The 13,987-nt window shown below is 41.4% G+C and overlaps 1 protein-coding gene across 5 annotated transcripts in view; it reads right to left on the reverse strand.

The window, feature by feature from the left end:
* Positions 1-13,965, reverse strand: part of ATAD2 (ATPase family AAA domain containing 2) — a 31,441-nt gene extending 17,476 nt beyond the window's left edge. For 2 of the 5 annotated variants that reach the window (XM_048286389.1, XM_048286388.1), the window contains exons 1-13: positions 13,398-13,695; positions 9,168-9,307; positions 8,611-8,657; positions 7,086-7,239; positions 5,956-6,052; positions 5,466-5,514; positions 5,015-5,125; positions 4,473-4,551; positions 3,434-3,526; positions 2,407-2,515; positions 1,907-2,022; positions 1,010-1,184; positions 284-372 (exon numbers count right to left, since the gene is read on the reverse strand). In XM_048286389.1, the coding sequence (XP_048142346.1) occupies positions 284-372; positions 1,010-1,184; positions 1,907-2,022; positions 2,407-2,515; positions 3,434-3,526; positions 4,473-4,551; positions 5,015-5,125; positions 5,466-5,514; positions 5,956-6,052; positions 7,086-7,239; positions 8,611-8,657; positions 9,168-9,307; positions 13,398-13,604 (1,466 nt within the window). In that variant the 5' untranslated portion in view covers positions 13,605-13,695. Of the gene's footprint in view, positions 1-283; positions 373-1,009; positions 1,185-1,906; positions 2,023-2,406; positions 2,516-3,433; positions 3,527-4,472; positions 4,552-5,014; positions 5,126-5,465; positions 5,515-5,955; positions 6,053-7,085; positions 7,240-7,568; positions 7,723-8,610; positions 8,658-9,167; positions 9,308-11,941; positions 13,314-13,397; positions 13,696-13,884 lie in introns of those variants that run through there. The other 3 variants (XM_048286391.1, XM_048286390.1, XM_048286393.1) reach the window with 3 other exon arrangements.
* Between the last annotated feature and the right edge of the window lie 22 nt (positions 13,966-13,987).

Consider the following 13,987-nt stretch of genomic DNA (forward strand, 5'->3'; position numbering starts at 1 on the left):
TCTCGCTGTCCCTGTGGACAACAGCAACACATTGACAAAATGCTGACAAGAAAAAGACCAATCATTTTAAGACATGACAAAATAGATAAGGTATCACAGACCTTGTGCTGGTATCAAGTTTAGTGAATTGTTTTTAATTACTATTTAAAGATAACGTGAAATTAAGTAATACTGAATTACTAGTTTTCAGGATAAATGAATGTGTCACATCAAGTTAAATAGGTTGTGGTCTCTTTTTCACAAAGATCAAGCAGCTTCTAAGTTGACACAAAACATGCCCTACCTATGAACCTGGTCTTGTTTACTGGACCGTACAGGAGCAAGACCATCGATCTCATCAAAGAAAATAATTGAAGGTCGCATCTGGTAGGCCTACAGTGAAAATACAGGAATATTGACATCAGGAAAACAGCACTGTTTGGAGAAGAAATGCACAAACAACACTGTGATTGCAAAGTCCCTGGAAGTAGATTTTTCAGATGAGCATCAGGGATTCCTACTCATTGATCCACAGTAGTAAAGTGTCGTGAGTAACATTAGGCAGTAGCCTAGGTCAACCCACTGAGATAGGTGACAGGAAACAAGTCACACCACTGGTTTTTACAGCTATTTGGCAACCACCAAGAACAGAGCCAGGACTTAACTGTACTACAAGTTCTGGAAGCAACCTTTGTTATCAATTTAAAAATAACCATGGTTTCAGCCTGCATTTTTTTCCCTCTGACCGAAAGTCAGCACTTCTTGAAAACTTTTTTGTGGCTGTTTGGATTTTTCTTTCCTGAAGCAAGGAGTTGCGGGTGCATGTTGCTTTGCAAGGTTCTCTTGACTGCTTCACTAATTTTTCCTAATGCATCTCAAAACTTCAAGCCCCTAAAAATGTTACTGAAAAAGGAAACACTGACAATCCCACTTCAATGGAAGGAGTTGACAAAACATGAAAGAGAGTTGTTCTTGACCACAGGAAGTTAGTTACAACTCAGACAGAATGTAATGTACATTTCAACTGTACCTGATCAAATAACAAACGAAGCTGTCGTTCAGATTCCCCGACCCATTTACTGAGGCAGTCAGCACCTTTTCTCATAAAAAAGGCTACTCTCCTGTCACCTTGGCTACATTCATTAGCAAGTGCACGAGCAACCAATGTCTTTCCAGTCCCTGGTGGGCCATAGAATAGACAGCCTCTGCAATTTAAAAAAAAAAAAGAAAAAAAAATTCACATAAGAAAAATACCAGAGAAGTACCTGTTACCACCCTCATCCCTAAAGCATACAATTGTTTTCTCCTAAACAAAGCTCTCTTCATTGTTTGTAATACTTTTAAAGTTACAGAAACCAAAGAATCTGAAGTCCTATTTCAATATACCATGACTGAGTGCTGATGACCAAGAATATATAAATCTAACAATTAAATCTCTAATAACTTCATTTCATAATACAGAACTCATTCAGCTGTGTAAAAAGTGGACAGATGCATTTTTTAGCCCAAGCACAACAAGCACTGCAAGGTTCTAGTTACAAGTCAAATCAATTGTAAAACTGCTACTGGAACTCTTGAAAAAAAGAGTTGGTGGAACAGACAATTGGACTTCCACAAAACGAACTGCAGTTGACTACCACTTACAAACTGATCAAGTCCACTTGCATGTGGAACTCAAAACCAGTCCACCTCCCCCTTTTGAAAGGCAAGACACTTTTAAAACAGTCTTACCACACTGTAAATCTTTGAACCCACATGTACGCTGGATTCTATCAGTTTTTTTAAAAATTACTTTTTCCTAGTGCTAAAAAAAACCCCAAACAATCAACACTTAAAATTCTGAAGCGTGGAAACAACAATAGCGCAGTTGAATATTTTCCTGAAAATAGGTGAAGTAGAATTTACAGTTTTCAATGGCATCCCTTACCTTGGAGGTTGAATTTTGAACCTCTCAAAGACTTCTGGATAAAGCAATGGAAAAACCACCATCTCTTTTAAAGCTGAAATGTGGTCAGAAAGACCACCCACGCCATCAAATCGTACCTAAAGATGAAGACACCATAACGCATTTTAGATGTTAAAGCTGTAACCTTGATAGAGTTCTGTCTTGGGGTGACTTTGTGATGTGTATCCCATATCGCTGCCCTATGCCCAGAAATTAATTCTTGTGCCTTTAAACTTTATTTTTCCTGGACCTGGTGGGGGAGGGGTGGTTGTGCCTTCCCTCAGAGGATATATTTCTAAATTTGGCCAAACCGGAACAAATTCCATCAGAAATTAGATGTCAGCACAAAGGAAACACTCATGCCAATTTTCAAACTGCTTGAAACAAAACTGTAAGCCAAGGTAGTTGTAGACAGAGCATTACTGAAAGCTTTCAAAATTACTGAAAATGTTTCTCTGACACAATGAAGTAAAAATACTTACTGAACAATCTATTTGCACTGGATCAACATCAGCCAGACTCGCTCCAATTTTCATGCGGTCCTTGTGAACTCCCTTTAAATCACTTTTCCGAAAGTTGACAGGAAGAGACCTGATTTGAATTAAGGAGAAAAGGAAAGGTGCTTTCTAACTTACAGTGTGGATTTTTGATTTTCTAATAACAGCAAGTGAATGCAGATGACCTTACAAATGAGTATAAACTTCCTAAATTGTTAAATATTTGTTCCAGCTGTTTTATGTTTAGTGTCCATGAGTAAAGAAAGGAAAATGGTTACTCCAGATATTAAACTGAGTTAATTATTTTAACAGCTCTTAGCACTTACGAATATCCATGCCAGTCAACAGAGCATATATAGGAATACAAGCTTAGAACAAGTTATTCCTTATGTGCAGACCATGGATTGACAGTGATTCGTATGAGGAAGAAAACTGCCCCTCCCAATCCCCAAACACACTGATATCTTTCAGATACTTTTAACTTCTATATTAGAAAAGTTACAGCCCAACAGGATACTTATTTCAGTTGCTATTAAGATTATAAAGGCTCCCTATCACTGCCAGTCCTTCCCAAAGCCTCTGGAACCTGTGTGCCAGGAGACTAGTCAGAAAGACATCAGGCTGAAAACATATTTGTTAGACTGTTACTAAAACAGTTTTTCTAGAGCATTTGTTAAGAAACCAAATCTCTGTCACTTCCTCTATTTATAACATTCTCTGTTATGGTGGTTTTCTTTCTGAATCAGCTACCGTAAAGCACAGGAGCAGCAGAATTTTATATTAAGAAGTTTTATCAAAGTGTTGCTACCCCCCTTCTCACCTAGAAATCAAATTGCTTATTAAAATCAATTCTAAAAATCCAACTGTAGAGTCCAGTTACAGCTGTATAAACAGATACAATTGCCAGAATTTACAAACTGAACAAGATTAAGATGGTTACATCTTCCTGACTGTGAAGTGTTAAGTCCTCCCAAGTAAACTCTGTCCTCCCCTGTTCTCCAATTGCACTAACCTTCTTAAATTTCTGTTCTTCCTCTGCCTCTCAAAATCCTCTTCATCATCAGATGAGGAAGAGGAATCACTGCTGGGGACTGTGTGTCTCCGTCTGCAAACATTCAAACAAACAATTAAAACAATTAAAATAAACACTAAGTAATATCAAGATTTAAGTGAACACTATCTCAGTTTAGCTTGAGATCTAGTAAGTTTCCAGATAATTGTACTCCATGTGAATCTGATTTTAAAGTACATTATGTGATTTTCCTTGTGACCGCAAAACTTGATTTTTATTAGGAAGGTAAAATGTTTAACCAGTGTAAAAAGAAATATCTTAACCAAGCTACTTTTTGTCCACTCTTTCACACACAAATCAAGTTTCACTTAGCATTATGTATCCACTCTGTGAAACATCAACCTTTTAATTTCAAAATTTGGTTTCAAAACCACCTCCTTCCATAACTGCCTGCTTTCAAGGATGCTAAACAAAGTGCTCCTATCTAGCAAGGAATGGCATTCAACACTTCTAGGATCCTAAACCTATTTGTCATTGCTACTCCAATTTGTAATTTAGAATTTCATTTAGCATTTTTCTTGCTTTAAATATAGTTTCATACAGAAACTGATTCCAAAGAGAAACCCGAATCAGTATCTGAGTGATTAAAAAAAAATTTCATTAAAACTTCCATACAGGCTCTCTCTCTAAGTGAATTGTCTTTGGTTTTAAGAAAATAATTTGCATCCTTCAAGATACAACTGTCTGAGATTTTCAGAGGGAGAATTTGGCTTCAATTCCAGAACAAATTAATTCAGTTATACAGAGTTAGCTATAACCCTCATCACCACCACAAAAACTGCATTTTCTAATAAAATCTAATGGCCAGTAAAAAGGATGGGCTTCCCCCCAATATTTGCTTTCTTTATACTCTCAGACTACCACAGCAATAACCATACTGTTAATATCGAATTACAAGTCCAAAAACTCTTGAAAGCAGTATTCAGTCATGTGACTGACAGCACTACTGAGAAAGAACTATCACTAAACAAACTCATACCTGTTAGTTCCCTTGCATGAATCTCTCTGTCTGACGGGCGAAGACCTGTCAGCAAAATACATTTTACGTTGTCTTGGTTCTGTTGAAAGCAGAAAAGGTTAATGTTACAAACAAGTTTAAGAGAAAGCAGGATACTAAAAGAGGCAGACAATGGGATGTGTATCACCCATTTCTAAGTTCTGGGGAAGTTTCAAGGGTGGGGGGGAAGAGGTTTTTTTAAAAATCAGTGCACAATAAAAGCAAAAACATACACACCTGATTTTTAAGAACTGAAAACCACAAGAGTAAGATCATCAGGTCTGTTTAATTACTATTCTTTCAAGGATACGTAGGTAGTATTTTTATTGAAAAACAACAGTAAGGATGCCAAAAGGCAAAGAAATAGAATGTGCACAGTATATATGCATTTAACAAAATGGCAGGTAAGATATTTAAATAGATGTTGAGTGGGTGTATATAGTTTCATTCTAAAAAAAGCCCTGTAACACTCCCACTTCCATGCAAGAAATTAGTTCTTATGAGAAGTTGTGCCTGTAACCTACTTTGCAATGGAGCTTGATAACGCTCAACAGTTTTCCTCTGCCGAAAGGAGTAACGCTTTCGAGTGTCTTCACCATCGTCTTCTTTGGCTTCACTTTCTTCTGAGGAACCCCCTGTGTATCAACATTATGTTCCACTGTTTAAGTACTGTTGCAAATAATATGAAATTTTAAATGCACTACACTTACGTGTATCCCCACTTGTCCACAACCTTTTCTGTTGTAAGCGCTTTGGAAAAACGACAACCTCTTTTTTCCTCTGAAAACCTATTCTGAGCTCACTACAGTACAGCCCTAGAGTCTGTGACTGTGGCTTGTAATGTCAGTGGCAGCATAGATTCTTTTTATAGATGAAAAATACCCAGTAGTTCATCCCATCTCAATTATTTAAGACAAAGCTTTTGGCTAGAGCATAGTCAAGAAAATTCAAAACAGAATTATCCTACAACACTACCTTGATTATCAGCTATTTCTTCGTCAGTCCTTTCCATATCGAGGCTTTCCTTAAAGGAAAAAAAAGAAACATGAAAGACCAGTCACAAATAAGCAGAAAACCTGTGGGCATATTTGGTGCCTGTGGAGTATCATTACCAAGGCACTCCATATACACAGAAGATTTAATGATTGTACAGCAAGAGAGAACAGGAATATCATGCTAGAATCCAGGATTAGTAAGATTAATAACAAGGGTTTCCACTCTAAAACAGGAATGCAGATCCAAATAAAAAATCTATTGAAAGCAGGCTATGAAGATGTTTAAAAACCAAATTGACTGCCATTCAAAAGGACAGTGGATTAACTTAATTTAATAAAGCAGAACTAAAACAGAGGAAATATGATGGCTGTCTATCATTTTAACATGAGTTCCTCTCGGGGCAGGGAAATAGTTTCCCTATGTGAAATACCCTATTTATACAAAAACAGCAAAATAAATTAGTATCTACTTCTTCTGTGTCGTGGAACTCCTCCAGGTCTCCCATCCTCCGCCGTCTACGCATCTTCTCCATGTCATCCATTTTTTGCAAGACTGCTTCTGCAGTACTAAGATACAAAGTTGACACAAAAAACCAAAAATATGCAAATACAAAAAAAAGCCCATTTAGAACAGCAGACAATGACCAAACCATTTTAATACAGTGGGCACAACACAAGTCATTGACACTCAGCCAGATTTTTCAACACTACTTAAAAATTAGGTCAAACGTTTACTTTTTTATGGAGAGAATTAAGAACAAATGTTTGAGGATTTGCAAACATGCATTGTTTTCAGGTTTATTTACCCCTCTTGCTGAACAGAGTAAAAAAAACTCAACTACTTTAGTAGGAAAAGAGAATTCTGAAGATCATAGTAAGGTAACAAAGAAATTATGGCAGCTTTTCATAGTACTTATGTTGCTCTGCATGATAGCATTGAGTCACTTCGTTCACATCCTTCTTCAGACAACAGATTGCTTATTCTTCTCTACACTGCTATTAAAGTTTCATGTTGCTTTTTAGTGACTACTTATGCTAGACACAACACCTTACTGCTGTTACACTTTGCAAACCTTTCAGAAAACAAATTTCAGTCTGGGCTTCACAAGGGAATTAAGCCACAGGCAGAAACACTAGGATTGCTTCACTTTGCCAGTATCCAACTTTCCTTAGTATCTTAAGTTAAATCTAGTGAAAGTCACAACATAAACTGATTGTTTTGGTTCATAAGAAAACATTTAAACCTACCCAGCACATAGATACCAGACCAGGCTGCTCAAAGTCCCAATGTGACCTTGAACACTTCTGGGGACTGGGCATCCACAGCTACTCTGGTCAACATATTCCAGTGCCTCAGCACCCTCACAGTAAACAATTTCTTCCTAGCATCCAATCACTCAGATCTAGCACATATCTAGCAGCTCATAGGGAAGTCTCAGCCTGACCAGTGAATGCAAATAGCTCTTGCTGCTAGGAAAAACAATACCTTTTCCTGCTGTGAAAAGAAGGAGAAAGTCCCTAGCCATATTTTGCCATAGTACAAAGAGTTGCTAATAAGGCTCATTGTAGTAGCTTTGCAAGATGAGAAAAGCCTCCTTACTTTGTTATAAGTTTGTCAAACAAAACAGAGTCATTTGTAGTGGTGTAACGGCTTTGTCGAAGCCTGCAGCTGCGGCGAACCTCCAAATCCCCATTTTCTTCATGGGCTTGCTCAGCAGCTTTTGCATCAGCTCTGGTCTTCAGTGTTCTGGACACTAAAATGCAATAATACATAAAACTTCCTGTGATGGGAAATATGTCAGTCCCTTTAATTCACTCTTGCTCTAGCAAAATGTAAAACCTCCTGCCTTTAACTGATTTTTAAAATTTAAATACTGAATTGAAAGTTATTTTTGTGATCACAGCATTCAACTTAAAGTACTTACGCTTAAACTACATATTTGAAAGTCTGATTTGTATAGCAGCTTTTTCATAGACAGGAAAGCCAATCTGATGAAAACAAACACCCAGCTTTGGTTCCATGTAGGAGGCAAATTTATTCCAGTTACCTCTCCCTGGGAAAGTGAAAACAACAAATGCCTACCTCTAAGGTGTTTTCTCTCCATTCATGTAAAATTGTATCTAATATTTTTTTTCTAAAAATTGCTTATGTGCGAGGTCTCTTCTAAAGATGCACAGTTTTGGTACACTGTCTAAGCATGCATCATTTTCATTTTCTGCACCATGACACAAAAGCCCTAGAAGACAAGAAATGCCTCAAGATAAACTCCTAAGTATAAAGAACTCAAAAATGCTTGCTTCCTTTAAAAGACATCTGCCCAATATTTACCAGACAGCATCCTTTGCTATGGGTTCATTACTTGTACTATCATTAAAACTGTTAAGAGAGGTCAGTGAGAGAGTAACAGATGTATCACCACGTTAGTTTAAACACATCATCATCACCAATTATAAAACTAACTTTGAGTTCAGTAAATAATAGTTTACATTGCCCAAATAGATCTTGAGTTACTACACACAAAGTGCATTTTGGGTCCCTTCAAACATTCGGCCTGTAGCTGGCACAATGCTGCCTGGAGCTAAAGGATTTTCCCAGCTGCCCTAAAGTGGCCTTAAGGCACCAAGCCTGCTTGTGTACTCAGCATGGCAAGTCAGTTCCAAGGTGAAATGCTCAACTTCAGGGACACCTTCCCCACGCCAGTGTGCATCTCATGACTGAATTACGTTATAACTGACTTTTTTTACAATACTGCAATATCTCCTCCTACTTGCAAAACTGATGTATAGTTAACCTGTAAAGTTAACCAGTTCTGCAGAAAATGACTGACACAAAGAAACACGAGATAAGAAACAGATTCTCTAACACCTAAAAATTCAGGAATTCACACTGCATTCTTCCCAAGCCTGAAAGGAATTAATGGCATCTTCTCCTATCTGCACCTACCTCTTTTCATAGAACTCAGTGGAAATTCCTAACTTTGTTATATCTAGTCTCACAAATTCAGGTGATTTTGGCTGATGAGTTCAGAAGTTTTTGGGGCCAAGTTAAATGGACAAAGTGACCAAATGCAATCCTTCTCAGATATCCAGCTAAAAAGGAATCTTAAGGAATCATCACTACTTACCCTCTTTATAGTCTTTTTTTGGGCCTGATTTTGGCTTTGCCAACTGCCTACATTAAGAAAGAGAGGAGAAGAAAGGAGAGCAGAATTGTATTAGAAGTATTGTACAAAAGTACTGAATCACATTGAATTGCAGTTGCCCCTCAGCACTGGGGAACTTCAATCTGGCACTCAACGTCATGCAAAGAAAAGCCTGTGGACTCCAGGGAGAATCTGGATCCCGAGTCTGCTGTGTACCATATGCATGCAGTTCTCTACGGACAGATTATTTCCCAACTGGCTCATCTTGATGTCTCAAGAAGGCAGGTAATATCTCAGTAACCTAAGTGGAGGAGAGATCTCAAAGGACCCAGGAGCAGATACATGCCTTTTGTAGAATCAGAAGACTTTTACTAAGAAGAGTGATTCTAGTTCTAAGACACTGGCACTGACATTAACATACTCATACTCCCTTGTGGGTTTTTAGCTGTAGATTTATCATGACATGACTCACTGTGCATGCTTTCACTTTTCCTTTTCATTCATACTTAAATAGAGATTGAACACCTAAAATACAATACCTTGAAAAGTGTCGATTGACATTTTCACTTAGTATTTCCATGCTTTTGTCAAAGCTAGAGTCTGAACAGGGCGCCATGTTTTTTCTCATCGATCTTAAACAGTGTCCATTGAAACATTCAATGTTGCCAGAGGAAAATTTCTAGGAAAAGAAGGAAGAATGTATTTATCTGAACCACTTACATTACCTCATTTGATCAAGTTTAGTCTGTTACACTCCTGACTCAAGCGTGTCGCAACTAACGGCAGGTAAGCCTCGAACCACTTCTGCACCAAGAAGTAGCTCTGATGAAAAAAACCACACCAGATTTCAAAGAAAAAACCCAAAATCTTTGATTTCAAACTTGGTTCAGCGACCCCAGTAACCAAAATCTCACTTATAATATGCAATTGAATTGTTCCATCCCTTTGGGAAAGGCCAAATATTATACTATAAAAGGAGGGGTTTGGAGCAAAAAAACCCCAAAACAAGAACAACCAAAAAACTGAGCAAAACAATAGAGAGAGGAGAAAGCTCCACTACTTGCTTTGGATCAGCTGATGGACTGTGTCACTCCTTGTCCCTGAAGGGATGCCTTTAGGTGAGCTTTGTGCCTCCCAACTGTCTTGGAGCAGACCTGGGAGTATTTACTTAGATCTATCACTAATAGATCTCTGTCACTATTCCTTCTGTAGCAGCCCATATTAACACTCTGTAGTTGGTGCATTTACCACCAGCAATTCAGAATCTGCTTTCCTGTCGCTTCAATTACCCGCACTATTCGCAAATCTGGATCCTGCAAGTTCCTATTGAACTCGGCCAGGCTGATAGTGTCCAATGGGCTATAATCAGGACTTCGGCCCAGCTACACCCAGCTCCTCTGATCTCTGAGGACCAGCTGAAACCCAAGGGGGTTCATTTTCTGCCAGATTTATGTATCTTTAATACAACAGAAAAATTGCTAGTACTGGGATTAAAATCTTTTTAGGAGAGTTTTCCTCCTGTCTCTGTTCCATTTATAATGGCATTCAGAGGGATATAAAAAGATCTCCTTCAGGAGGATAGCATTTATCCACAGAAAACCAAAGGGAACTCAAGATAAAGAGTTCTTCATGGTCGTTCATCTTGCTCACATTGGTGTTTCTGCAAGGAAGATGCTACTGACTTTTACTATATGAGGAAAGCTGCGATGACCATGGGAAGGGGCTTGTTCCATTTACAAGCCAAGGTCTCGTGACAAGTATGCCAAACTAAATCTCACACTGAAAAGGGCAGAAAACAGACCAGATTATTCTATTTCTTCACACTAAATGCTACCAAGAGGTAATTCCACTCATTGATGGAGATGATGAGTGAAGAATGACGACAAGGATGTTGGGAGGTTATGCAGGGAAAAAAATTACAAGGGTCAAAGCCCAAACAGAATTTAATCTGACTAGTGCCGTAAAAGACAACACAAAACATTTTTACAAATACATCAGCAAGAAAAGGAAGACCAAAGAGAATCTCCATTCTTCACTTGATGTACAGGCAAACATATGACAACAGATAAGGAGAAGGCAGAGGTACTTTGCCTCAGTTTTTAACAGTAAGACCAGCAGCCCACAGACAGGGGCAGAGAGCAGAATGAAGCCCCCATAATCCAGGAGGAAACAATCAATGACCTGCTACACCACTTGGACACCCACAATCCTACAGGTCCCAATGGGATCCCACCCAAGGGTACAGAGGGAGCTGGCAGAGGAGCTTGCCAGGAGCTCCTGAAGTGAAGTGAAGCCAGGACCTTCACCTTTATAGAATCATTAAGGTTGGAAAAGACCTCCAAGATCGAGTCCAACCTCTGAACGATCATCCCCTTATGAACAAAACTCCAGCACTAAGTGCCACATCCAGTCATTTCTTGAACACTTCCAGGGGTGGTGACTCCACACTTCCCTGTCCAGCCTGTTCCAAGACTTAACCACCCTTTTTGTGAAAAATTTCTTCCTGATGTCCAACCTAAATCTTCCCTGGTGCAGCTGGAGGCTATGTCCTCTTGTCCTGTCACAGGTTACTTGGTTGATCCCCCATAACCTCCCTTCAGGTAGTTGTAAAGTGATAACGTCTTCCCCGAGTCTCCTTTTCTCCAGGCTGAACACCCCCAGCTCTCTCATCTGCTCCTCATATGATTTACTTTCTAGACCCTTCCCCAGCTCTGTTGTGTTTCTCAGGACACATTCCAACACCTCAATGTCCTTCTTGTCCTGAGAGGCCAGAACTGGACACAGGATTCAAGATGTGGCCTCACTATTGCTGAGCACAGCAGACAATCTCTGCCCTGGTCTTGCTGGCGACACTGTTTCTGATACAGTCAGGATGCCCAGACAAAAATGGAACTCTGGAGCACACTGCCCTCAAACATAGGTCACAAGAACAAACTTGTTCAGCTTGGAGAATTATACTAGGGTTATAGACCTGGAGATACATGGCTTCCAAAGGGATAGCAGCCACTTTGGATCTCACTGGGAAACTCACTCATGAAACTTTACCAGGACTGGAAACCTGGAAGAGAATAAACCCAGCAGATGCCGGATGTTTGCTGTACACTTCTTACTGTCTATGGATGAAATGAGCTGGATAACTAAAGATAAACCATATGCTGATATCAGGAAAAAAAGCAAAAGCTACCACCACCAAGTTCTTGCATATCAACAAGATAGGAAAGAGGCATCAGGACTTGAACACAGAGCCAGCACCAGTTCCCATCATCTCTGTCAGATGGGGCACTTCTACATTAACTCTACGGTTAAAACCTACAGCAGAACCCAGCATCCTTCACTTGAGGTAATGACTCCATTCTCAAAGCACGGGAAAGGTCTACAAAAAGGAAGAAAAAAAAAATAAAAACAAGCCCAAACCAAAGAATAACCTTATAAACCAGTTTCATAACAATGATTCTGCTTTGGTTTCAGGGATGAGTTTACATTTAGCTTCCTCATTCCTGTTTTCCACACTGAGAACACATGCCAGCAGTGTTATCTGCCTAATGCTGCACAGCCTTCCCTCCTGTGCAAAGGCTGAATGCAGCCCCTGAAAAACAGAGACTGCAAAAACAAAGCAGTGATATTTAAGCAGATTCCATGACTCTTTCTAAGGGGGGGGAAAAACCCACCAGTCGAAGGATTTTTTCCTTCTTAGTTCAGTAGTCTTGATATAATGGCAAAAAATATAAAATTAATCCATACAACTGAGACTCCTGACAGACTTCTGCTGGAAGGAAACTGTCTGTGAGGAGCATCACTCCAAGGCAGGACTCCCTTGAAGAGCAGACCACTTCCGAGTCGGATCTGGTCTACCTTTATTAGTCATAGAAATGCAGGACAGCCTGCAGAGAAGAGCCTGACTTGGAAATAGTAGAGAAAAGTTTTAGTTTTTGAAGGCTATGTTAAAAACAATGAAAAGCTAAATGATTCAGTTATTAAAGTCACAATGCTGAGATGCAGAGCACACAGGCCGCTTGATATCCTTTACCATCATGCAAGTTATCTGTCTCTTTTCTAGTAGGGTAGATCAAGATTATAGAAAGCTTAAGTAACATTTTCACCAGTTTAGGTTAAGCACTTTAATTAAGTACAAACGAGCCCTAATTTCTAAACAGAGTTTTGTTTTTAGAACATCCAAAGTACTATTTGGATACGCTTGACTAAGGAGCATTAACAGGCCCTCCGGGCCAACCAGAGTGCACTCATTGGTCCCATATATTTCGTGTCGCGCCGGTTTTGATGCATTTCTATCATCTAAACAGAGAGCGCTCTATAAGCATTACTGCAACTAAAGCAAAGAGGTCTCTAAGATCTTTTTAAGATAACTTTTTCAGATAAGGAACTGAACCAAAATAAACGGGGATGGGGAAGGACATACAACACACCAAACCATGAGGCGATGCAGGTTTATATTCCATGGGACGGGCTCTCGGCACGCTGCCACAGCCCCCGGACCAGCTCCGGGCCGCCTTTAGCTGCGGGGCGGCCGGGAACGGGGAGGGGCAGGCCGGGAATGGGGGGGGGCAGGCCGGCTGCCTCTTCACACACCTCCAACCGCAGCTGCTTACCCCAAACACTCGGTTCTCCCCTCTTTTTATCCTCCAAGGAACACCGCTCCCCAGCGCCTTCTCAGCTCCTCCCAGCAGCGGCTCCCCCCGCCACCTCTCCGGGCCCACAGCCCAGTGCTGCCCGCCAGGCCGTGCTCACCCCACCCCCACCCCGGCACTCACGGCCTCCTCGGCTCTCCTGGTCCCCCTGGATACCGCGGCCCTGGCGGACCCGGAGCGCGTCCATACGCGGTGGCTCCTGAGGGGGGGGGGCTCCAAGGAGATAAACTCGGAGCTGGAGTCCAGCAGGTCGAAGGGGGGCCGGCGACAGTGACTGCCGCGGGCGGCCATGCGGGGCGGACGGGCGGCGCTGCTCCGCAGGACCACCATGACGAGGGGGAACACGGACCCGCGCCCGCCCGGCCGCGCGCGCCGCCCGGATCCCTCCGCCACGCTCCCTCCCGTTCCGCTCTTTCCTGCGGCCGCTACTCTCGGCCCGCGCGGCGGAAGGACACGCGGCGCGCTGCGGCTCGCCAAGTCACACGCGTTTGGCGCCGAAAACTCGGAGCGCTGCGGTCTCCGGCGTGGGGCGGGGTTGGCTCGGCGGCTCCGCCTCGTCCCTCCCCTTTTGAGGGGTCCCCTGCTTCTCTGGCCGCCGCTTCGGCCGTACCTGCGAAGTGCCCGCGCCGAGGTGGGATGGCCCTGCTTTCCTCGGGGACGGCGTAGCGGCTGCCTCCGCCGGGCCCAGCTCTTCCTGCGCCGCCCTCACCGCC

This window comes from Corvus hawaiiensis, chromosome 26 (genome assembly GCF_020740725.1).
Source record: "Corvus hawaiiensis isolate bCorHaw1 chromosome 26, bCorHaw1.pri.cur, whole genome shotgun sequence".
Taxonomy (NCBI): Eukaryota; Metazoa; Chordata; class Aves; order Passeriformes; family Corvidae; genus Corvus; species Corvus hawaiiensis.